Source organism: Rhinoraja longicauda, chromosome 8 (assembly GCF_053455715.1).
Source record: "Rhinoraja longicauda isolate Sanriku21f chromosome 8, sRhiLon1.1, whole genome shotgun sequence".
Classification (NCBI taxonomy): domain Eukaryota; kingdom Metazoa; phylum Chordata; class Chondrichthyes; order Rajiformes; family Arhynchobatidae; genus Rhinoraja; species Rhinoraja longicauda.
In genome coordinates this window covers 43270371-43295875 of record NC_135960.1, presented here as the reverse complement: position 1 = coordinate 43295875, position 25505 = coordinate 43270371, and the positions used below count along the sequence as shown (strand labels likewise).

The 25505-nt window shown below is 44.0% G+C and overlaps 1 protein-coding gene across 1 annotated transcript in view; it reads right to left on the bottom strand.

The window, feature by feature from the left end:
- The window catches only part of cps1 (carbamoyl-phosphate synthase 1, mitochondrial), a 144038-nt gene that overhangs the window by 92846 nt on the left and 25687 nt on the right, over positions 1-25505 (bottom strand). The window contains exons 2-8 of the mRNA XM_078403776.1: positions 19702-19811; positions 12374-12518; positions 7117-7206; positions 6241-6297; positions 2431-2523; positions 1206-1295; positions 353-481 (exon numbers count right to left, since the gene is read on the bottom strand). Coding sequence (XP_078259902.1) covers positions 353-481; positions 1206-1295; positions 2431-2523; positions 6241-6297; positions 7117-7206; positions 12374-12518; positions 19702-19811 — 714 coding nt within the window. The remainder of the gene's footprint in view (positions 1-352; positions 482-1205; positions 1296-2430; positions 2524-6240; positions 6298-7116; positions 7207-12373; positions 12519-19701; positions 19812-25505) is intronic.

Sequence of the window (25505 nt, the reverse complement as noted above, 5' to 3'; positions counted from 1 at the left end):
GGGGGGGGGGGGGAGGGAAAGTCAGTCTACCCCCATGACAGAGTGTGTTGTACAGTTTGATAGCCACAGGGAAGAAGGATCCTCTATGGCGTTCTATACTGCATCTTCGTGGAACCAGTCTGCTGCTGAAGGTACTCCTCAGGTTGACCAGTGTGTCATGGAGGGGATGAGCTGTATTGTCCAGGATGTCCTGCAGTTTGAGGAGTATCCTCCCCTCCAAGACCACCTCTCATTAATCCAACTGCGCCCCCAGGACAGAGCCAGCCTTCTGATAAGTTTGTTAATCCTCACCAACATTTACACATCTTCATACAGCTTTAAAACATGCATGTAGAATGGGATGAGACCTCACCTTGTGCAAGTTTTCAATTAGTTGTCCAGCCAATGTGGGATCTCCTGGGCCATTGGATAGGAAAAGTCCATCATACTCCATGTTAATAAAATCACAATTCCACGGAACTAAGTGTAATTCAACCCCTCTCTGGGAAAAGAAAATGCATCATTCATTACTGGACTTCTCGGACAGAGTCCGATTTGAAAATTGGTGTAGACATTCAAATCATATGTAAAAAAGCAAGGCTTTTCCCTGACTTGACATTAACAATCACTTCCCTTCAGCCTAGCCACTGGAGTGGTGTGAATTAGAGTGATGTTGGATGATCTCAGCTCTCTGGGATATTGTAGCAAGATCCTCCACAATCCAATCATTCCTTGCCTCACTACTCACAGCCCTTGTCTCAAGGATAGGTACCAGGAATTATGGAATATTCATGGGAATCTGACACAACAGAAGTCATTTGGGCAGATCATAAACTCCTCCATTTTGAAAATGCATTAATTGAGGAATTCTGAATTATGCTGGAATTCTAAAGCATTCTCTGCGGTCAACAGGTCAACTCATAATCCTACGCTGACATTCCATGCCTACAGATAGATATTGGAGCCCATTTACAATCCTCCTGAGAATTGAGGAAACAGGAGTTTCCAGACGGCTCCCAGATGGTTTCCAGACAGCAATGATTGAAATAAGGTTCAGATACAAGGGAGACTGCAAATGCTGGTATCTGGTGCACGCACAAATGCTGGTATCTGGTACACGCACAAATGCTGGTATCTGGTACACGCACAAATGTTGCTCAACCCATGTAGTTCCTCCAGCAGATTATTTGTTGCGCAAGATTGAGAAACAGGTTATATGTAAATACCTTCACAAGATGTCGGATGATGTTATGTTTTATACCACAGTCTACCGCAATGACTTTGATTGGATTCCCTTTGCCATAGATTTTTATTTCCTGTTGAAGGACAGAAAAACACAATGTGTTTCAACACATTGCATGTCACCACAAAATTCTCACACCTCACACCCTGCAGATGCATCACATTCAATAAGTTAGCCTTACAGCACTCTAGATACACTTTTTTTAGTTTTTAATTTTAGAGATACAGTGCGGAAACAGGCCCTTCGGCCCACTGAGTCCGCACCGACCAGCGACCCCTGCACACTAACACTATCTTACACACACTAGGGACAATTTACAATTATACCAAGCCAATTAACCTACAAACCTGTACGTCTTTGGTGTGTGGGAGGAATCCGAAGATCTCGGAGAAAACCCACCCAGGTCACGGGGAGAACGTACAAACTCTGTACAGGCAGCGCCCACAGTCGGGATCGAACCCAGGTCTCCGGCGCTGCAAGCGCTGTAAGGCAGCAACTCTACCACTGCGCCACCGTGCCACAGTACTTCACCACAAGTACTGCAGCATGACAAGCCAGCAGTTTACCTCAACCTGACCAAGGGGAACTATCGTTTCATTTAGTTTAGTTTAGAGATACAATGCGGAAACAGGCCCTTCAGCCTACCGAGTCTGCTCCAACCACCAATCCACACACACTAACACAATCCTACACACACCAGGGACAATTTACAATTATACCAAGCCAATTAACCCACAAACCTTGTATGTCTTTGGAGTGTGGGAGGAAACCGGAGCACCCGGAGAAAACCCACGTGATCACAGGGAGAAAGTACAAACTCCATACAGATAGTCCCCTTAGTCAGGATCGAACCTGGGTCTCTGACGCTGTAAGTCAGCAACTCCAGCTACACCACAATGCCGACCAGATGGAACATAAATAATAGCCCAGCTGCTGATTATCCCATCCCAGGAAAGCACTTGAAAAAAAATGTGTTCCTTAATTTGCATTGATTTGTCACCCGAGGAACAGAGTAAACTTCAGTAATTCCCAAGAACAATATCCCAGCTTTCAGTAGAGATGCTGACAAGTATGCACAAAGTTCTGAATCCCAATTAGGGTTCTACCCAGACTGCAACCTCCATTTCCCAAAGCAGGGAATTTAAACTGTGCACGATTGTTAATACAACACAAAGGATATTCATCAAATACACATTTATAGAACTTACTTTGGTTGATATTTCTGCCATTAGGTTTCGTACATTGGGATCTACAAATTCTACTGGATCGCCTTCAAACTCAATTTTACCGAGAATTGTGCCCTGTGAAGATTTATTTTTAAAATTGCATGAAACAGATTTATTAAATAAGAGTACAATTTCAAATAAATCTGATAATCGAACACTTGTTATTCCAGAATATCCGGTGTATGACACTAATTGGTATGTAACAGATCTTAATACAGTACAAACATATGCTTTAATCTGACAATTCATATTCAAACACAATTATGTATTTTTTCTAAATCGATTGTTACTTTAACATTACATTTCCAAACAGACATTTTAAGCCACTTCAATTCACAGTGTGTTTTATAAACAATGTGTTTTTTAAATATAGGACATATCACTTTAGTTTTCATTTCACTTTTTATCCATGATAATCCACGATTATTAAAGTTCATTCCACAGGATCACAACTGCAATACATTTGTTCAAAATCAATGTAATTTCCCAGTTGCCTATTCCAAATCCTGCAATGTCATCCCTCAAAGGACCAATGAAACCTTCCAGCAGCCAGTTGCTGCTGACAATTTATTAGCGTGTCTCATCTCCCTGGTTTTCTATTTTAATCATCCTTTCTAGTTCTCTCTGAACAAATTAGAATTTAGAGTCATAATCAGACAGCATGGAAACAGGCCCTTTGGCTCAACCCGTCCACATCAAACAAGACGACCCATTTAAGCTAGTCCCATTTAACTGCTTTTGGTCCATACTCCTTTAAACCTTTCCTATCCATAGTTGCATCAACTACATGCCCAGGGTGCTCATTCAATTTCCCCACCCCTGCACACATTCCACCTCTCTGCATTCTTTCCACCTTAATGGCACCGTTCCTGCAGCAGTGATAAAACTGAATACAATACTCCATGGGCAGCCTCACCAGTCTTGTACTAATGTAACAGAACATCCCAACTTCTATACTCAGTTTATTCACAAAATGCTGGAGTAACTCAGCAGGTCAGGCAGCATCTCGGGAGAGAAGGAATGGGTGACGTTTCGGGTCGAGACCCTTCTTCAGAAGGGTCTGAAGAAGGGTCTCGACCCGAAACGTCACCCATTCCTTCTCTCCCGAGATGCTGCCTGACCTGCTGAGTTACTCCAGCATTTTGTGAATAAATCGATTTGTACCAGCATCTGCAGTTATTTTCTTATTCTATACTCAGTTCCCTGACTGATGACGGCCAAAGTGCCAAAAGTCTCCTTCACCACCTAATCTACCTGCGATGCCACTGTCAAACTATGCGCTTGTATTCCTAGATTCTTCTGCTCCACCACACTGTTCACAGTAAAAGTCCTGCCCTGGTTTGACTTTCCAAAATCTCGTCTAAATTAAACTTATGGGTCATTCCTCAGCCCATGACGAGTTGATCAAGATCCTGCTGTACTTCATAATAACCATCTTCATTGTCCATATCATCTATTTTAATGTTATCTGCAAACTTACTAATTATGCCTTTTACATTATCAACCAATACATGACAAACAATGGACCCAGCATCAATCACTAAGGCACATCCCTCATCACAGGCCTCTAGTCCACCACCCTCCACCATCAACTTTCCACCATCACCCTCTGCTTCCTTCCATGAAGCCAATGCTGTATCCAGTTAACATGCTCTCTGCGATCTAACCTTCTAGCAGTCTACTATGCAGAACCTTATCAAAGGCCTGCCTGGTCCATATAGACCATATCTGCTGCTCTGCTCTCATTAACCTTTTTGATTACTTCTTCAAAAACCTCAAATTCATGAGACATAATCTCCCAAGTATAAAACCATTCTGATTATCCCTAATTAATCCCTGTCTCCAAATTAATCCTTTAGAATCCTCTCCAGTAACTTTCTTACCACAGATGTTGGGCATACTGATGGTGGGCATACAGATGTCTATATTTTGTCTCTGCAGCCTTTCTTAAATACAAGCACATTAGCCACATTCCAGTTTTCCAGTACTATACCCGTGTCTAACGATGATTCATGTATCTCAGCCAACAACTACTGCAATTTCTTCTCGTTTTCCACAGCCATCCTTGGATATACCTATTCAGGCCGGGGAGATTTATCTATGTTCATACATCTTAGGACTTCCTGTACCTCCTTGACTGTAATACGGACTGTCCCCAAGACACTTCCATCACTGTCCCAATTTTTCTAACTTCAGCACTTTGTGGGGGTTTTTTCCCTCGTCCTCATGTCTTCCTCCATGGTAAAAAATATTCACTGCCTACCTCTTGCAGCTCCATACATAAATGATCATATTTTTAGTTTGGTTTAAGGATACACCACGGAAACAGGCCCTTCAGCCCACCGAGTCTGCATCAACCAGCGATCCCCTCACACTAACACTATCCTGCACACAATGGGGACAATTTACATTTATACCATGCCAATTAACCTACAAACCTGTAAATCTTTGGAGTGTGGGAGGAAACCAAAGTAGTATAAGACGTTGGTGAGACCGCATTTAGAATATTGTGTTCTGTTCTGGGCAGCATGTTATAAGAAAGATATTGTCAAGCTTGAAAGGGTTCAGAAAAGATTTGAGGATGTTGCCAAGACTAGAGGGTGTGAGCTCTTGGGAGAGGTTAAGTAGGTTGGATCTCTATTCCAAGGAGAGCAGGAGGATGAGGGGGAATCTTAGTGGTGTACAAAATCAGGAGAGGAATAGATCAGGTAGATGCACAGAATCTCTTGCCCAGAGTGGGGGAAATCGAGGACCAGAGGACATAGGTTCAAGGTGAAGGGGAAAGGATTTAATAGGAATCTGAGGGGTAATTTTATCACACAAAGGGTGGTGGGTGTATGGAACAAGCTGCCAGAGGAGGTAATTGAGGCTGGGACTATTTCATCCTTAAAAAAAGTTAGACAGGTACATGGATAGGACAGGTTTGGAGGGATATGGACCAAGCGCAGGCAAGTGGGACTAGTGTAGATGGGACATTGTTGGCCGGTGTGGGCAAGTGGGGCCGAAGGGCCTGTTTCCACACTGTATCATTCGATGACTCTATCTCGGAGAAAACCCATGCAGGTCACGGTGAGAACATACAAACATCATACAGACAAGCACCCGTAGTCAGGATCGAACCTGGGTCTCTGGCGTTGTAAGGCAGTAGCTCTACCGCCATCTGAAGTGACCTCTTTTCTTCTTGTTACCCTTTTTTCCCTTAATATACTTATAACAGATCTTTAGATTCTCAGTAACATTAAATTTGTTCATTGAGCAGAATCTTTTATTTTCTCAATATCCGGCTGCATCTTCTTTAATGATAGAACACCTCATTACCGTGACACCTTTCTCTGGACTGTCTTGACCAAGGTTTTACGCACTGCTTTGTTGATTAAGTATTTTCCCCTACAGTTGGGATCTTTCTAGAGTCAAGGTAACTTTGGAATGCCACAATTTAAACTTCAATATCTCTGCAGGCAATTCATTCAAATCTTGCTTTCTCGTTACTGATTCATCATTACTGGGGAATGTGGCCCAGGGTGCTCCACTTGCATTTTACCTCTTTTATAACGATTAATTTAGTTTTTATTTCACTATTTATGATTTTCAATGATTATTGAAGTATTTTCATTCAATCCACTATAAAGTATAAAAGCTCCACCTTTGTCCAAAGTTAATAGAATTTCCCATGCCTTTTTACAATGCCTCATTATTCGATAATCTGACACTTTCAGGGTGTAATGGATTGGGTTGAAATAATGAGAAATCATTTTAAAGCAGACACCATGATACTTACTCACTATGACTTACCTTATCTCGGACAATCTTTGTAAGCATTCTGGTGTCTACTCCATAAAGGGCTGGGATCTACTCAAAAAGAAAGCACATTCCATGACAAAACAACTCATGGCACCAGTAAAGAACAGCTCCAACCAAGTCTCCTTTCTAATTGCAACTCCACCCCTTAATCTCAAATGGATACTCCAATCACTGCAGTACTGTTGATAAAGCATTGAATAATGAAGCTCTTGCACTGCAGAGCTCCAAGCAATGTACAATATCTTGGCAATACTCTAAATTTTACCGTCATCACCTTCAAAACCCTAATTTTGTCATTGTGCAATAGACCATGCAGATCAAGCTGGTCTCATATCTCTGGATCAGTCCTGGTGCAGACAGACATCCCCCAACCAGGTTGGCCTCAGGCCTCTACCCCAACGTTCCCTTCACACCAAGGCTTGTGACCAAAAAAGCAATAAACCCAGATTCAAAAAAAGCAATCAACCCAGATGCAAGAAAAATAACTTCCAAGGCCCATGTTCCAGATTTCCATGCATGGTCACATTCAGTTCGTGCCATTTAACAGGCAGGCATTGGCACACAGCACCAACAGGTTCCTCTGATGGCACATGGATAAACACAAAAGCAAATGAACCACCAGCTTGAAGCTGAGTGAACTGATTTCAGCCAGGCACCAAGTAGTCTCCTTTCCTCCCTTTTGAGAGGGTGTCAATGTGGATAATCCAATTTCTGCTCATCGGACAGTTTTAGGATTAGAGTTAGATTGGGAAGTAAAACCTCCCAACAAAAGTGAGGCTCTTGTCTAAAAAAGAGAATGGCTATATGAAGAATGCATGAGAAGTTGACAGCAACAAGAGATTGAGAATGAGGGAATGCGAAACATACCTTTTCTTCATTTAACCACTCGCCAAGTGATTTAACAGAGTTCCAATGACTGTATTCATGGCTATAATCCTGCACAAGTAATCCAGACACCTGTAATCCCAGAACAAGATATTAGTCCATTCGCACATTGCTTGTGTGATTGTTGTAACCTCCGATTACTTTTTTCACTTCAACTACTAAGAAAAAACGCATCTCTATCCCAAGCCCACAGCCCCACCCCATTCTCCGACACCTGATCCTCACCCCGCATCATCACCCCACATCCAAACCTCCACCCACTGCACCACTTCTAAACTGCACCCCAATGACATGGGTAGAAAGAATGAGATTTTGCAACATAGTTTAGGGAACTAAGTGGCTTTTTAAAGAGCAGGACCTCAAAAGGTTGTCATCTCTGGATTGCTTTTGGTGCCACGAGTTAATGAGTATAGGACAGAAAGGTGGGTCAGATTAATTCATGCAGGTGAATGGACTTTAGTGCCTGGATCATTGGGACCATTTCTAGAGAGGTTGAAACTTGTTCAAAAGGAACATGTTGACCAAAACGAGGACGAGACTAATGTTCTAAGTAGGGATGCCTTCCTAGTGATACTGGGGAACTGAATTTGTAGGGGAATGGGGATCAGAGTAGGTGAGGTCAACCACCCAGAAGAGAAAAATAATAGTAAATCCAGTAGGCAAAGCAGATGGATAAATGCACATGAGGGGAATGCAGAGCTAAATTTATTTTAAAGCAAGTAGTCTAACTGGAAAGGTATTTGAACTCAAAGCTTTAATGAACACACAGAACAACAATATTTTTGCTATCATTAAGACATTGTTGAAAGATGGGCAGCAGCAGCAACTGCTATCCCAGAGTACAGAATTTTCAGACAAGACAGATGGGGGATGTTAAAGAGGAGATGGCACTGCAGAGTTTGTTAATGACTAAGAGATACAAGGAGAGATTGCTGAACGGATAGCAAATTGGCAGTGAGTGATAGTGGGAGGTTGTTTCTCAGACTGGAGGCCTGTGGCTGGTGGTGTGCCTAGGGTTCGGTGCTGGGCCCATTACTGGTTGTCATCTATATCAATGATTGTACGAGAACATACAAGGCAAGATTAGCAAGTTTGCAGATGATACAAAAGTGGGTGGTTTTGCAGATAGTGAAGATGGTTGTGAAAAATTGCAGCAGAATCTTGATCAATTAGCCAAGTGGGCTGAGGAATGGTTGATGGAATTTAATGCAGAAAAATATGAGATGTTGCATTTTGGAAAGTCTAACATGGGCTGGACCCACACAGTGAATGGTAGGGCTCGGAGTAGTGTTGTAGAGCAGAGGGATCTAGGAGTGCAGGTGCATAGTTCCCTGAAGGTGGAGTGGAAGGTAGATCGGGTGATCAAAAAGGCTTTTTGGACATTGGGTTTCATCAGCCAGAGTATTGAGTATAGACATTGGGAGGTCATGTTGCAGTTGTATAAGACGTCAGTGAGGCCACATTTAGAGTATTGTGTTCAATTCTGGGCACAGTGTTATAGGAAAGATGTGTCAAGCTGGAAAGGGTACAGAGAAGATTTACAAGGATGTTGCCAGAACTAGAGGATCTGAGCTATGGGTAGAGGTTGAGTAGGCTTGGAGTGCAGGAGGATGAGGGGTGATCTTATAGAGGTATATAAGATCACAAGAGGAATAGATTGGGTAGATGCACAGAGTCTCTTGCCCAGAGTAGGTGAATCGAGAACCAGAGGACATAGGTTTAAGGTGAAGGGGAAAAGATTTAATAGGAATCTGAGGAGTAACGTTTTCCACACAAAAGGTGGTGGATGTATGGAACAAGCTGCCAGAGGAGGTAGTTGAGGCAGGAACTACCCCAACATTTAAGAAACAGTTAGACAGGTACATGGATAGGACAGTTTTATAAGACTCACAAGGGGCAAATTTTTGAGGTGTGATCATGAGAGATTTTGACACAATTTGCAGTTGGAACAACGAGCAAAGGAGCATTATTGAATGTTGACTTGGTTGGATAGGTTGCACCTAAACTAGAACGGGATCGATGCCCCAGTGTGGAGGCTTTCCAAGTGACAAGGCCAATATCCATTTATTTAAGTGGTTATGAAAAAAGAATGGGAAGGACCAGGAACAACAGGTCTTAAATCTGGGGAAAGATAATTTTGTTAAAAGAAGATTGGATGTGGCAAACATCGACTAGAAGCATCAATTTGGGAGTATACACCTACAGGAAGCATACAAAGGATAAATAACAAAAATTCAGAGCTTTCAAAGTTATGTAAGGTTAAATACCAAAGGTGCCAAGTATTGGCAGCCCTGGATGTCAAGGGTTAGGTACAGGCAAAGGGAAGTATATAACAGACATCAAAACCTAAAGATGGGAGAGCCCCACCAAGAGAATAAGGTCATAAAGTTATACAGCAGAGAAACAGGCCCTTTGGCCCAACTTGCCAATGCCAAACAGGATACCCCATTTATACTAGAAATAGGTGCGAGTACAGGTGGGATACAAGGGAGCACCCATAGTCAAGATTGAACCCCTTTCTCTGGAGCTGCAAGGCAATAACTCTATCGTTGTGCCAATGTGCCATTCTGGGCACAGGGCAGCTCATTCCGTACACACATTATCCTCTCAGTGAAGAGTTGTCAATCTTTCCTCTCATCTATGACCTTAATCTTATGCCTTCTAGTTTCAGATTCTTCTAACCTGGGAAAATGTCTGGTTGTTCACTTATCTATGTCCCTCATGATTTTATATACTTGAATGGGTCACTCCTCCACCTCCGACGCTCCATGGAAAATTATCTATTTAGCCACCTCTTATAGGTCAAACCCTCCAGACCCAGTAACTTCCTCAAATTGTTTTTGCACCCTTTCCAGTTTAATAACTTCCTTCCTATAGCAGGATGACCAGAACTGCATGCAATAGTTCGAATGGGACCTAACCAACGTCTTAATGAGCTGCATCATGACTTCTTGTCTCTTCTACTCAATACCCTAGCAATGAAGGCAAGCGTACCATGCACCTTCTTTACCACCCCATCTACTTGTGCAGCCACCTTCAGTGAGCTATAAACTTAGACTCGAAGATTCCTCTGCACATCAATGCTGTTAATGCTAGCCATTAACTATATAATCATCCCTTACATTCAACTTTTCAAAGTACAGCACCTCACCCTTGCTCGGATTAAACTCCATCTGTCATTTCTAAGGCCATTCCTGTAGCTGATCTGTATCCCACTGTATTTCACCCAGAGAGTTGTAAATCTGTGGAATTCTCTGCCACAGAAGGCAGTGGAAGCAAATTCACTGGATGTTCTCAAGAGAGAGTTAGAATTAGCTTAGGGCTATAGGGATCAAGGGATATGGGGGAAAAAGCAGAAATGAGGTACTGATTTTAGATGATCAGCCTTGATCATATTGAATGTCAATGCTGGCTCGAAGGGCCGAATGGCCTACTCCTGCACCTATTTTTCTATTCTCTGATAGCCTTCCACACTGTCTGCAACTCCTCCAAGTCAGCAAACTTATTCACCAACTCATCTACATTTATGTGCAAGTCACTTGTATACATCATTAACTGATGCCATTCAGCTGGAAAGATTGAAACTGATAGGTTAAATGCATACGCAATCTTTTACCCCAGAGTTGGGGAATCATGAGTAGGTCAAAGAAGAAAGATTTAGTTGTAAACTGAGGGGCAACTTTTTCACAAAGAGGCAAATAGGTACATGGAATAAGCTGCCAGAGGAAGCACTTGAGGCAGGTATAATAACAATATTTAGGACCAGTAGTACATAGACAGGAATGGTTTACAGGGATATGAGCCAGGCAGAGGCAATTGAAACAAGCTTGGATGGATTATCTTTGTGGCATTGACGAATTGTGCTGAAGGACCCGTTTCCATGCGTATGACTCATAACTGTGTGTACACTGTTTAGTTTGTGAGCTTCAAGGAATTTCATTGCACCCTACCAGATATGACAATAGATTAATTTGTATCTGCCACCTGCACCCCTAGGTCTCTGTTCTACCAATAACTGTGCAAGACTTGCCTTGGTTTGTCTTACCAAAATGCAACACCTCACATTAATCCAGATTAAACTTCCTCCAACATTTCTCAGCCCTTTGGCCCAGTTTATTGAGATTCTGTTGTAATCATATACCAATTTTAGCTTCATCCTCAAACTTTATAATGATGCCATCTATCTTCACAATTGTTAATATAAATAACGTGCAACAGTGACCCAGCACTGATTCCTGTGGTACAACATTGTCACAGGCCTCCAGTCTATCAACTACCTTCAAACCAATTTTGCATCCAATTGGCAACCTCAACCTGGATCCCATGTGATCTAACCTTACAGAACAGCCTACCATGCAGTGCCTCAAAGCAGTGCCTAAAGATCACTTACACAAAGTCAGATGCATCACAAGAATGGAATGGAGTTTTTCCAGGATGTGGAGTGGGAGGAGATATGGAGGCAGTCATTACTTGACAATTCTGTGGCACATTGTTACATTTATCAGTTGTGAAAAGAATTGAATATTGTGAAGAGGGAGACAACATCACTCTCATCTCCCCAGGATTGACCCAAATTACTCCCAAATCTGCCTATTGTGCAGGGCATATCATGATCATAAGTGATAGAAATAGAATTAGGTCATTCGGCCCATCAAGTCGACTCCACCATTCAATCGTGGCTGATCTATCTCTCCCTCCTAACCCCATTCTCCTGCCTTTTTCCCCATAACCTCTGACACCCATACTAACCAAATCATGTCTGCTCGACACCACACTCGTGAAAGGACATGTCGTGCATTTAGGCAGGCAAGGACTGATTAGGGGTATGGTCAGTATGGCTTTGGGCTTGAGAATGTGTTCCTCACCAATTTACCCAACAGCTGGCTGGCCTGGAAGGTTAGATCACCTCTTGGTCAAATTGGTGAGAAACAAATTCTCTTGCATAAAGCCACGCTGACTATCCTTAATTTATTTACCTCATGATTTTATATACCTTGGTTATGTCACCTTTCAGTCTGCTATGCTCCAGAGTAACAGCCCCAACCTATCTAGTCTCTCCTTAATACTCAAGCCCTCCTTTTCTGGTAACATCTTTGTAAATTAATTCACATTTCAAGCTCAGCTTTACCAACCCAACAGCAAATCAAAAAAACTGAACTTCTCAATGTTAAAATTCATTCAGCAGATCAATGAATGGGCATCATTATCAAGTAATCATTCACTTGCAAATAAATTTTACCTGGATAAATTCAGACTCTACGTATTTCATTAAACCCAATTCATCCAATTTCTTTGTATCTGGGACCCCATAGTTTCCTGCCATGGGGGATGTGAGAGTCAGGATCTGTCCTCTGTAGCTTGGATCTGTCAAGGTCTCGGGATAGCTGAAAAACAATGAAAAAAAAAAATTCAAACAAAAGAACATATTTAATGGAGAGGTATTCAGATATAAATAACCATGACAGATTAGTTCAGGAAATACAGAAAAACTAATGGGTACTCTAATGAATATTGATTTATCAGAATTGGCAGAAGAGTCTGGGATGTCGTGGAAATTCAAATTAATTTTTTTAAATGCAACAAGCTGGTAAGACCCTGGATCGTGCTACCTGTTCATGTAATGGACGCAAATTTCATTCTGGCATTCAAAACATAATTGAATAAACGTTTGAAGGTAACTCGTGGGAACACGAAGGTAACTCGTATGACAGAAACTCATATAATGACTCATTATAACCTTAATACTATAAGTGAGAAGGAATGGGTGATGTTTCGGGTTGAGACCCTTCTTCAAACAGGCATCACTGGAGAGGATTCAGAGCAATAAGACAAATATGCATTTAGATATAAAAGGGACTGGTTTCGCATAATCAGGATGTTTTTGGGTGTGGGAGACTGTCTTACTAATTTGATTGAGTTTTTTTGAAGAAATAATCAAAAAGGTTGAAGAGGGCAAAGCCATAGACATCACATTATCTATAGGGACTTGTTGAAAGCATTGTGGAAGGTTCTGCAAGGTAGGCTGCTCACATGGGATCCAAAGAGAGCTTGCTGACTGGATAGATACTTGGCTTGATTATCTACCAGAGGAAGCAGAGGGTAATGTTTGAGGGATGTTATTTGGAATGAGGGCCTGTGACGAGTGGTATGCCTCGGGCATTGGTGCTGAGCCCATTGCTGATCTATGGTTTATATTAATGATTTGGCTTTGAATGAGCAAGGCATGATTAGCAAGTTAGCAGATGATACTCTAATATTGTTTATTTTAGAGATACAGTGCAGAAACATGCCCTTCGGCCCACTGAATCCATGCCAACCAGCAAACCCCATGCATTGGCACTATTTTACACACGAGGAACAATTGACAAATTTTACAGAAGCCAATTAACCTACAGACCTGTAAGTCTTCGGAGTGTGGGAGGAAACCGGAGCTCCCGGAGAATACCCACGTGGTCACCGGAGAACACACAAACTCTGTACAGACAGCACCCATAGTCAGGATTGAACCCAGGTCGCTTGCACTGCAAGGCAGCAAATCTACCTCTCTGCCACCTAAAGTGGGTGTTATTGTACATAATGTAGAAATTACAGAAGGATCTTGATCAGATGGGCAAGTGGGGAGTGGTTAATTTGAATGCGTACAAGTGTGAGGTGTTGCATTTCGGATGTCAAACCAAGACAGAACCTTCACAGTGAACGGTAGCGTCCTGGGGGTGTTGTACAGTGGAGGGATCTAGGAGTGCAGGTAGCTTGACGGGAACTACAGATGCTGGTTTACACCGAAGACAAACAAAAAATGCTGGAGTAACTCAGCAGGTCAGGCAGCATCTCTGGAAAAAAGGAACAGAGTGACGTTTCGGGTCGAGACCCTACTTCAAACTGAAAGTCAGTGGAGAGGGAGTCTAGAGATATGGACAGGTAAAGTGTGAAAACGACAGATCAAAGTACACAATGCTAAGGAAGTGTAGAATAGTTCATTGTTAGCTGAGGGAAGGTAACAAGGAGGCACATAAACGGTAGATTAACCAGATGGACAGTGAAATTAGTCAGAGAACTAGGGTGGGGGAGGGACGGAGAGAAGGCAAAATCAAGGGTTACTTGAAATCGATATTCATACCGCTGGGTTGTAAGCTGCCCAGGCGAAATATGAGGAGCTGTTCCTCCAATTTGCGTTGGGCCTCATTCTAACAATGGCGGAGGCCCAGGACAGAAAGGTCAGTGTGGGAATGGGATGAGGGGGATAAAGTGTTTAGCAACTGGGAGATTGAGGAGGCCGAGGTCACTGGTGACATGCCAAATATCCTGAGTCTCCTCAGGAAGTAGAGTCATTGGCTATTACATCAATGTCGTTGGCCCACGATACATCATTGGTAATATTAATGCCAAGGAACATGAAGCTCTCAACCATTTAAACATCTGCACCATTGAAGCTGATTGGGGCATGTACTCCACCATGCTTTTTGAAATCAAAACCCAGTTCTTTCGTCTTGCTTAAGTAGTGTTGTTGATAGTGAAGAGGATAGTCACAGGCTACAGGGTATGGGCAGGATGGGCAGTGCAATGGCAGATGGAGCTTCATCCTGATAAATACAATGCACTTTGGAAGGACTAATTATGGCAGGATACACGCATGTATGGAAGGGTCTCAGAGAGCGTTGAGATACAGAGGGACAAGGTAATGAAGGCGGCAAATGGGGATACTTGATTTCATTAGTCAGGGCACAGAATACAACAGGGCAGTGTAGCGGTAGAGCTACTGCCTGACAGCACCAGAAACCTGGGTTCGATCCTGGCTTTGGGTGCTGTCTGTACAGAGTTTGTACGTTCTCCCCGTGACCCTGCATGGGTTTTCTCCGAGATCTATGGTTTCCTCCCACACTCCAGACGCACAGGTTTGTAGGTTAATTGGCTTGTAAAATTGTCACTCGTGCGTGTAGGGTAGGGGAATATAACTATGGTAGGGGATAGTTATACAAGGTGCTGCCACAGTTTGATAAGTCCCCAAAGCCTCCAGTGCCCTGTAACAATTTTACAGTTCTATAATTCACACTTTAGAATGGTGAAAATGAGAAAATTGCATTCTAGACCTAGGGCACCAATGGGAGAATAAAGATTTGGAGAAGCAAATCAACAATTCCTGCCCTAGTGCTGATCTGACACCTACTGCCTTACAGCATCAGAGACCCGGGTTCGATCCTGACTATGGGTGCTGTCTGCACGGAGTTTGCACGTTCTCCCTGTGACCTGCGTGGGTTTTCTCCGAGATCTTCGGTTTCCTTCCACACTCCGAAGACCTAGTTGGTTTGGCATAAATGTAAATTGTCGCTGGTATGTGTAGGATAGCGTTAGCATGCGGGGACCATTGGTCAGTGGGCCGAAGGGCCTGTTTCTGCACTGTATCTCTAAACTAAACAACTGAAAGATCCTCTCACAAGTTCCTATCAGCTGCTCTGGGAAGGAGGGGCAATGATTCGGATGTGATTTCTCCCAGTACCTCAGGTGCCAAATATAAAAGTGACCATTTGCTTTCAGCAGGGTTACTTATCCACCATGCAATACAAGAGACTGTCACTGTATCACGCGAGAGGGGACGTAACTTGAGCTTCCACACTGTTAACTCCAGTTGCTGCATCTGTGATCAAGGAAAAATACCAGCTGCTTTTGGAAAGGAGAATGAAATCCAAGTCTCAGGCAGGCATTCAACTAGCATGGGAGGAGGGGCATGCAGCGGTCAACAAACACCAGACAGCGTACCCTGGCTCATTTTGCATCATAGCCTAGAATCTCAACAGGGCTATTGAGGAAGTCACTTCCTAACTATCACTAGCAAGTGTTCCTGCAGCACCAAAGGATACTCTTGACTCTTGCTATTCCACCATCATAAATGCCCATCTCTAACCTTCACATTACTTTGGAAAAACCAGATCAACTCACTACACCTCATCATCCCTACTCATTATAAACCCTGGGAGTTGCAGCTGGGGGGAGAGAGAAGGCTGGACAGGAACAAAGGGGGAGAATTTGGAAGACTCCCTACTAACTGCATTTTCACAGGCTCAAAGAAGCCCAAGACTGCCATCTCCTCCTCTTAAGGTCAGAGTGAGCTGCTGGTGATTGTGGAAGGTTGGTTTTCGGACTAGAGACCTGTGACAGGTACATGGATAGAAAAGGTTTAGAGGGATATGAGCCTGTGCCTTCTCACTGACGAGGAGGGACTGTGACCCCACAGGGACCCCGACCTTCTCGTCACTATTGTCTGTCATTTGAAGTTCATAAGTTATGGGAACAGAATTAGGCCATTCGGCCCATCAAGTCTACTGTGCCATTCAATCATGGCTGATCTATCTTTTCCTCGCAATCCCATTCTCCTGCCTCCCCATAACCCCCGATACCCGTACTAATCAAGAACCTATCAATCTCCACCTTGGAAGTATCCATTGAAATAAACCATATTACTCAACTTTACCCAAATAAGAGTGTCAGTGTAGTTATTGTCAACCCGCCGTAGTCCCCAACGCCGCAAGCCCCTCAGGAGTCAAAGCGGTCAACTCCATGTCAAGTCCCAGGAGAGGGGCAATGTCCTTAATGAGTATTTCTCCTCTATGTCCCGTGGAGAAAGACACGAGGACTGGGAAACTGGGGCAGTGTTGGGGGAAGATGGTCGAGGAGGTGTTCAAGGCCCTAACGCTTATGATGGTTGATAAATCTCCCAGGCCTGATCGAATATATCAGAGGACACTGTGGGAAGCTAAAGAGGAAATTGCAAGTGCCCTGGCTGAGATTTATGAGTCATTAAATACAGGTGAAGTGCCAGAAGACTGGAGGGTAGCAAATGTTGTGCCTCTATTTAAGAAGGGCTGCAGGGAAAAACCTGGTAACTACAGGTTTGTGAGTCTAACGTCAGAAGGTTACTAGAGAGTATTCTGAGGGATAAGACATATTTGCACTGAAATGAACAGGGGCTTATTGAGGATAATTGGCATGGTTTTGTAAGCGGGAGATGGTGTCTCTCAAATCTGAGTTTTTTTGAAGATGTGACCAAAAAGGTTGAGGGCAGACTGTAACTATTATACATATGGATTTTTGCACGGCATTTGACAAGGTTTTGCATGCAAGGCTGCTCTGGACGTTTAGATTGCTTGGGATCCAAGGGGAGGTAGCTGACTGGGTAGAAAACTGACTTCATGGAATGAAGCAAAGGGTGATTGTGGAAGGTTGTTTTTCAGATTAGAGACCTGTGACTAGTATGACTCTGACAGGTGCATGGATGGGAAAGATTTAGAGGAATATGGGCCTAACCCATACAGTGAGACTAATGTAAATGTGGCATTTTGGTAGTCGTGGACAAGTTGCACCAGTTGTCATGCTATATATCAATGTCTCTACAACTAAGGTGAGCAAAAAATCAGACATACTTTTTTACCAAAACTGGAGGATGAGATGGGGGCGGCACGGTGGCGCAGCGGTAGAGTTGCTGCTTTACAGCGAATGCAGCACCGGAGACTCAGGTTCGATCCTGACTACGGGTACTGCACTGTAAGGAGTTTGTACGTTCTCCCCGTGACCTGCGTGGGTTTTCTCCGAGATCTTCGGTTTCCTCCCACACTCCAAAGACGTACAGGTATGTAGGTTAATTGGCTGGGTAAATGTAAAAATTGTCCCTAGTGGGTGTAGGATAGGGTTAATGTACGGGGATCGCTGGGCGGCACGGACTTGGAGGGCCGAAAAGGCCTGTTTCCGGCTGTATATATATGATATGATATGATATTCAACACCAGCACCAGTTGCATACCATCATTTCCTACAAGACCAAATCAAGTAGCAGCTCAAAAACAACAAGGCATCACTTCCAGATGTTGGAGCAAGAGCTTTCAACACTTGCTTCGAAAGGGAGAACATAAATGTATCTTCTTAGACATCCCTAGCTCCTGACGATACTGTAATCTCAGTTACTGAGATTGATGTCAGCAGATTGTTCATGAGGGTGAACTCTCGGAAAGTGTCCGACTCCGATGGTGTCTAATAACCTGCACAGACCAACAGCTGGAGTTTGTGCACATCTCCAAAATCTTATTACTCAGGTCTGAGGTTCCTACCAGCTTTAAAAGGGCATCAACAATACTGGTTTCCAAGAAGTGTTGAGCTGATAGTGTTCAATGACTGGTGGCACTAATGTCTGTGGCAACAAAATGTTTTTGAGGGGTCAATTATGAGGCATATCAACTCCTGCCTTGGTAATGATCTGGACCCGCTACAATCCGACTACCACCACTATATTTCAACAGGGGATATGATCTTTTCTCACTCTCTGCTCTGGGTCAATAGGAAAACATACATCAAGCTATCATAGTCTACAGCTCTGTGTTCAACATCAAACTCAGAACTGGATCTCTGCTCATCCCTATGCAATTGGATCCTCTACATCTTCATGTGCACACCACATTCAGTACCAATTGGCAACACCTCGTCCTCTTCAATAACCATCAAAGCAGGAGCACCTCAAGGTTGTGTGCTCAGTCACCTGTTCTACTCTCTGGTTATTACACCCAAGACTGTACAGCTAGACAGCTCCAATGCCGCCTTTGAATTCACCAATGATGACACGGTTGTCAGGTGTATACAAGTCACAGTACATAGGGGTGACTTGAAATCTGACTGGTGCTGGAAGAACAATCTTGCTCTCAACCTCAGTAAACCAGAGAGACTTCAGGAAGGGAAGGCCATGGATCCATGACCCCCCCCCCTCTTCATACAGCAGGCAGTGTCACCAACTTCAAGTTCACAGCCGTACATATCTCAAAAGATCTCAACCAGACCCAGCACGTTGAAGCAAAACCAAAAGAGCTCATTGATGTCTCTATTTCCTTAGAATAGAGGAGCTTCAGTATGTCAATGAATACTCTATCGAACCTCCACAGGTGTACAGTAGAGAGCATACTGACTCTTGCATCACAGCCTAGTTAGGCAACTCGTATGCCCAGGAACATATGAGAGTAGAGAGGGTGGTAAACCCTGCCTGGTCTCTCCACCATTGAAAAAAATCTATAGGAGGTGCTGCCTGAAAAAGGCAGTCAATATCTAAGACCCACACCAGCCTGCCCACTCTCTCATTTCATTCCTGCTATCGGGAAGGTGGTACAGGAGCCTGAAGACAATGACGACCAGGTTCAAGAATAGCTTATTCCCTCTAACCATCAGATTTGTGAACACTACACAACATTAATCTCAGCAACTATGATTTTCTATAGACTGTCTTTGGTTGCACTAAAGACAGTTTTTTTTTGCATTATTATAGTTTTTAATTATTTGAATGTTTGATTATGTGTTAATCCATTTATGGGCCTGTTAATCAACTGCAAGCAAGAATTTATTTGTTCTGGTGTCAGTACATATGACAATTAAATACTCTTGTCAATGTCTTTCTCATGCATTCACCATTCCACTTCTTAAAGAAAATGAAGTGGAAGGTTAACCTTGTCTCCGCCACAGGAAGACAACCATGCACGTGGATGTTGGAAAGCAGAAGCTAAATGTCCTGCCCACCCAGTAAGGTTATGCTGTACTCACCCAACCAAACCAGTGTTGAATACGACCTCTCCCGCAGTTGAGTGAGGGTACCCAAAAGACAATCCTTCCATTTTTGTTCCATCGTCAAGAATAAGTTGTGCTGTTTGTGCCTGGAAATGTCAACCAATACAGTTACAACATGCAGAAAAGAATGCCGTAAAAAATATAACATCTGCCCTTGTCTGAAATTTCTGTATATAAAGATACCACACGAGTGCCCAGCAACAAACTTGCAAGAGCAGATTGGTTTCCTAATCTATGCAAAGTTGGTGAATTGCAAATTAAGTTCAGCACTCATACACCAAGGACCACGCTCAGATGTAGCTGTGTATGGGCAGCAGAAGGGAAAGGAGAAGTCAAGTCAAGTCAAATTTATTTGTCACATACACATACACGATGTGCAGTGAAATGAAAGTGGCAATGCCTGTGGGTTGTGCACAAAAAGAATTACAGTTACAGCATATAAATAAAGTTAATAAGTTACTATTAGTGTCGACAAAAATTTAGTCTCTGGGGTTATAAAAGTTGACAGTCCTGATGGCCTGTGGGAAGAAGCTCCGTCTCATCCTCTCCGTTTTCACAGCGTGACAGCGGAGGCGTTTGCCTGATCATAGCATCTGGAACAGTCCGTTACTGGGGTGGCAGGGGTCCCTCATGATCTTGCTTGCTCTGGATCTGCACCTCCTGATGTATAGGTCCTGCAGGGGGACGAGTGTAGTTCCCATGGTGCGTTCTGCCGAACGCACTACTCTCTGCAGGGCCATCCTGTCCTGGGCAGAGCTGTTCCCAAACCAGACTGTAATGTTGCCGGACAGGATGCTCTCTACAGCCCCAGAGTAGAAGCAATGAAGGATCCTCAGAGACACTCTGAATTTCCTCAGTTGTTTAAGGTGGTAAAGGCGCTGCTTAGCCTTACCCACCAGTGCGGCAATGTGCGTTGCCCATGTCAGATCCTCTGCGATGCGGACTCCCAAGTATTTAAAACTGCTCACCCTATCCACAATAGATCCATTTATCTCCAATGGCGTGTACGTCCTTGGATGTTTAGCCCTTCTGAAGTCCACAATCAGCTCCTTTGTTTTAGTGACATTCAAGAGGAGGCTATTGTCCTGACACCAGAGTGCCAGATCAGCCACCTCCTCCCGGTAGGCCTTCTCATCGTTGTTGGAGATCCGGCCCACCACCACAGTGTCATCAGCAAACTTGATGATGGAGTTTGAGCTGAACCTGGCCCCACAGTCATGTGTGTACAGGGAGTACAGTAGGGGGCTAAGGACGCAGCCCTGGGGGGATCCTATGTTCAGGGTGAGGGAGCTAGATGTGTGTTCCCCCATCCTGACCACTTGGGGCCTGGCAGTGAGAAAGAACACAAAGATCTAGCCTAGTGAGAAATGGATTTCTCATAAGCTTTTGACAAGGTACCACATAAAAGGTTGGTGAGTGAGATAAGAACATAGTATTGGAGGGATGTGGGTTAATGTGGCTTAAAAACTAATCATTACACAGAAGTCACAGAGTCAAAATAAATTAGGACACGAGATACTGCTGACGCTGAATAACTACTAGAGGAATCTACTAGAGGAACTCTGCGGATCAAGCAGCATTTGTGGATCATAAGGGTCATAAGTGATAGGAGCAAAATTAGGCCATTCACCCCATCAAATCTACTCCGCCATTCAATCATGGCTGATCTATCTCTCCTTCCAAACCCCATTCTCCTGCCTTCTCCCCATAACCCCTGACACCCGTACTAATCAAGAATCTATCTATCTCTGCCTTAAAAATATTAATTGACAGCCTCCAAGGCATTTTGTGACAAAGAATTCCACAGATTCACAACCCTCTGACTAAATAAATTTCTCCTCATCTCCTTTCTGAAAGAACGTCCTTTAATTCTGAGGATATGACCTCTAGTCCTAGACTCTCCCACTAGTGGAAACATCCTCTCCACATCCAGTCTATCCAAGTCTTTCACTATTCTGTAAGTTTCAATGAGGACCCCCTCATTCTTCTAAACTCCAGTGAGTCCGGGCCCTGTGCTGTCAAATGCTCAAAGAGCAGAGAGACAGTCGCCTCTGCCTATCATTCCCCTCATCTGGTTTCACCTATAGCCTGCCAATGCCTGCCTCATCCTTTTATACCAGTCATCATTTATAGCGTATGGACCTGCCGGCATTACCCAGACTCGCACCACCACCCCAGCCCCGGCTCGCAAGGTGCACCAGCTGCCCCTTCTTCAACCACCGCACAGTCCAGTTGACACGGCTGTTGTTGCGGCTGACGTTGTAGCCCTGGTCGGCAGCGCTTTCTTCAGCCTGCCGACACCAACAGCACGTGCTATTTCACGGTGGGGCTCCTTCCCCTCTCACCAGCTACTGCTTCTTTCTGTCGCGTTGTCCACTTAGCCTCGCCCCCCCCCCCCCTTCCTCCTCCTCCTTGTCCCCTTGCTTTGTCCATTCTGCCGCTCTCTTCCACAACCACATCCTCCTACCCCTCATTCTCCCGTCACTGTCCACTCGGCTTCTTCCTCCCCCTACTTCCTTCTCCTCCTCCTTTTCCCCTGGAGTCGCCGACATACTCCACCTTGGAAGATGTCGGCCACTGCAGGGAAGAAGGAGGTGGCGGAGGGAGGCAGGACCAATGAAGAGACAGGCGAGAGGGGAGGAAGCCGCTGTGTCCGAGCGCATCCTGTCGGTAGTGGCGGCCTGTGAAAGCACGTCCTGTCGGGTCAACAACGTGAGCCGCAACAACAACCTTGTTAACTGGTGAAGAAGGGTTCACTTGTCAAGACCAATTGCATCGCCACCCAGTTTTAAGGCAAATCGACACAAAATGCTGGAGTAACTCAGCAAACTGAATCAGTCTGAAGAAGGGTCCCACATCAGCTATGCACATTCTCCAGAGATGCTGCCTGACCCGCTGAGTAACTCCAGCACTTAGTGTTCTTTTGTGTATTAACCATCATCTGCAGTTTTTTGTTTCAACTGCATGCAGTGATAATACCTTGGGCAGACACAACATGCTGAAGTAACTCAGTGGGACAGGCAGCATCTCTGTAGAGAAGGAATGGGTGACGTTTCGGGTTGAGACCCTTCTTCAGACTACTGAGTTATGGCGGCAATCAGCAATAACAAACACTATTCCCTGCCCTATGGTCCATTATAATGAGGGTTTACTGTTGAATGTTCCAAGGATCAGTACTTGGCCCTCAATTGTATACAACTTGCATTAATGATCAAGAAGAACAGTGTATAATACAAGTTTGCCAATGATACAAAAATCAAAAATGGGGTGCTTAGCTGTGGGACATTTTCATCCTGACCAACTCAGGTTACAGAAGGTTAAGTGAGTGGACGGATATTTTTGGCAACGGTGTTTAATGTGGGAAATTGTGAAGTCATATACTTAGGTAAGAATAAGAAAATAACTGCAGATGCTGGTACAAATCGAAGGTATTTAGATTGGCGAAGGTATTTAGATTTCCATCACCTACAACGGGACCCAACCACTGGCCATATCTTCCCATCCCCTCCTCTTTCTGCGTTCCGCAGAGACCGTTCCCTCCGTAACTCCCTGGTCCACTCGTCCCTTCCTACCCAAACCACCCCATCCCCGGGCACTTTCCCCTGCAACCGCACGAGATGCAACACATGTCCCTTTACCTCCCCCCTCAACTCCATCCAAGTACCCAAACAGTCTTTCCAGGTGAGACAGAGGTTCACCTGCACCTCCTCCAACCTCATCTATTGCATCCGCTGCTCCAGATGTCAACTTATTTACATCCGTGAAACCAAACGCAGGCTCGGCGATCGCTTCGCTCAACACCTGCACTCGGTCCGCGTTAACCAATCTGATCTCCCGGTGGCTGAGCACTTCAACTCCCCCTCCCATTCCCAGTCTGACCTCCCTGTCATGGGCCTCCTCCAGTGCCATAGTGAGGCCCACCGGAAATTGGAGGAACAGCACCTCATATTTCGCCTGGGCAGTTTGCAGCCCAGTGGTATGAACATTGACTTCTCCAACTTTAGATAGTTCCTCTGTCCCTCTCTTCCCCTCCCCCTTTCCAGGTCTCCCTCTATCTTCCTGTCTCCACCTATATCCCTCCTTTGTCCCGCCCCCCCGACATCAGTCTGAAGAAGGGTCTCGACCCGAAACGTCTCCCATTCCTTCTCTCCTGAGATGTTGCCTGACCTGCTGAGTTACTCCAGCATTTTGTGAATAAATACTTAGGTAAGAAGATCTAAATGCAGACCGTTACCTCAACTACATCCTCTGGTTCTTAATATCCCCTAGTAAAAGACTCCTGTGCATTCACCTAATCAATTTTAGTTTATTTAGTTTAGCTTAGTTTTGCGATACAGCATGGAAACAGTCCATTTGGTCCACCACGCTGACCAATGATCCCCACACACCAACACTGCAAGCTAGGGACAATTTACAATTTTACCAAGCCAAAGAAGTACCCAGGGAAAACCCCCAAATATCACGGGGAGAAGGTACAAACTCCATACAGACAGCACTCGTAGTCAAGATCAAACCATGGTCTCTGGTGCTGTAAGGAAGCAATCTACCACAATCTACCCCTCATGATTTTACAAACCTCTATAAGATCACCCCTTAGCCTCCTGCTCTCCAGGGAATAAAGGCCTAGTTTGCCCATTCTCACCCTATAGCTCTATATTCTAAACAATACTATACTCTAAACTAGTTCTATATTCGTTAGAGTTTCGAAGAATGGGCTTGTAGGAGAGATTAATGAAATCTACAAGATCCCGAGGGGCATGACAGGGTAAATGTCAAGATTTTTTAATCACTAATGGGCGATTCTTGAATGACAGGACACAATTATAAGGTGTGGTAGTTTAATACTGACTGATAGGAACTTTCCTCAGAAGTTGGTGAATCTCTGGAATTTTCTATCCTGTTGGGTTGTCAAGGCAATTGGAGGTATTTGAAGTGCAAGTATATAAAAATGTTTGAAAAATATACACAAATGTTTGAAATTTATATAAATGTTTGAAAAATTAGGAAATTGAGAGCTATGAGGAAGCAAAACAATACACGAGTTGAGGATTATCAACCAAAGTTATATTGAATAGCAGATCAGGCTTCAGAGGATGAGGGCCTACACCTGTTCAGTTTTTATTATTTCCTTATGATCTTCTCCTCATGACTTGGATTGGCTACATAATCTTCCAGTCAAACATCTTGCCAAAACTAACCATGAAATTTTATGCAATGTCGTTATCAAAAACCTCCAGCATCCATTAATCCCAGTTACAATGTAGGAATGCATGCTTGAAAACTACTTTAGAACACAATTATAGCCATAAGATTTGCACACCAGGAGTACCAAGGGAAGATGGACAAAAGGACAATAGAGAAAGTCAGGATAGCTTAATGTGGTTATTGTAAGAAAATAACTGCAGATGCTGGTACAAATCGAAGGTATTTATTCACAAAATGCTGGAGTAACTCAGCAGGTCAGGCAGCATCTCAGGAAGAAGAAATGGGTGACGTTTCGGGTCGAGACCCTTCTTCAGACTGATGTCAGGGGGGCGGGACAAAGGAAGGATTTGTCCCGCCCCCCTGACATCAGTCTGAAGGGTCTTGACCTGAAACGTCGCCCATTCCTTCTCTCCTGAGATGCTGCATGACCTGCTGTTACTCCAGCATTTTGTGAATAATGTGGTTATTAGTCACATGTGGTTATTAATCTGGAGACAGCATATTATCAAACTGAGGCCACAATGGATCAACCTTGATCTTATTAAATGACAGAGAAGGCTCAAGTGGCCCATTCC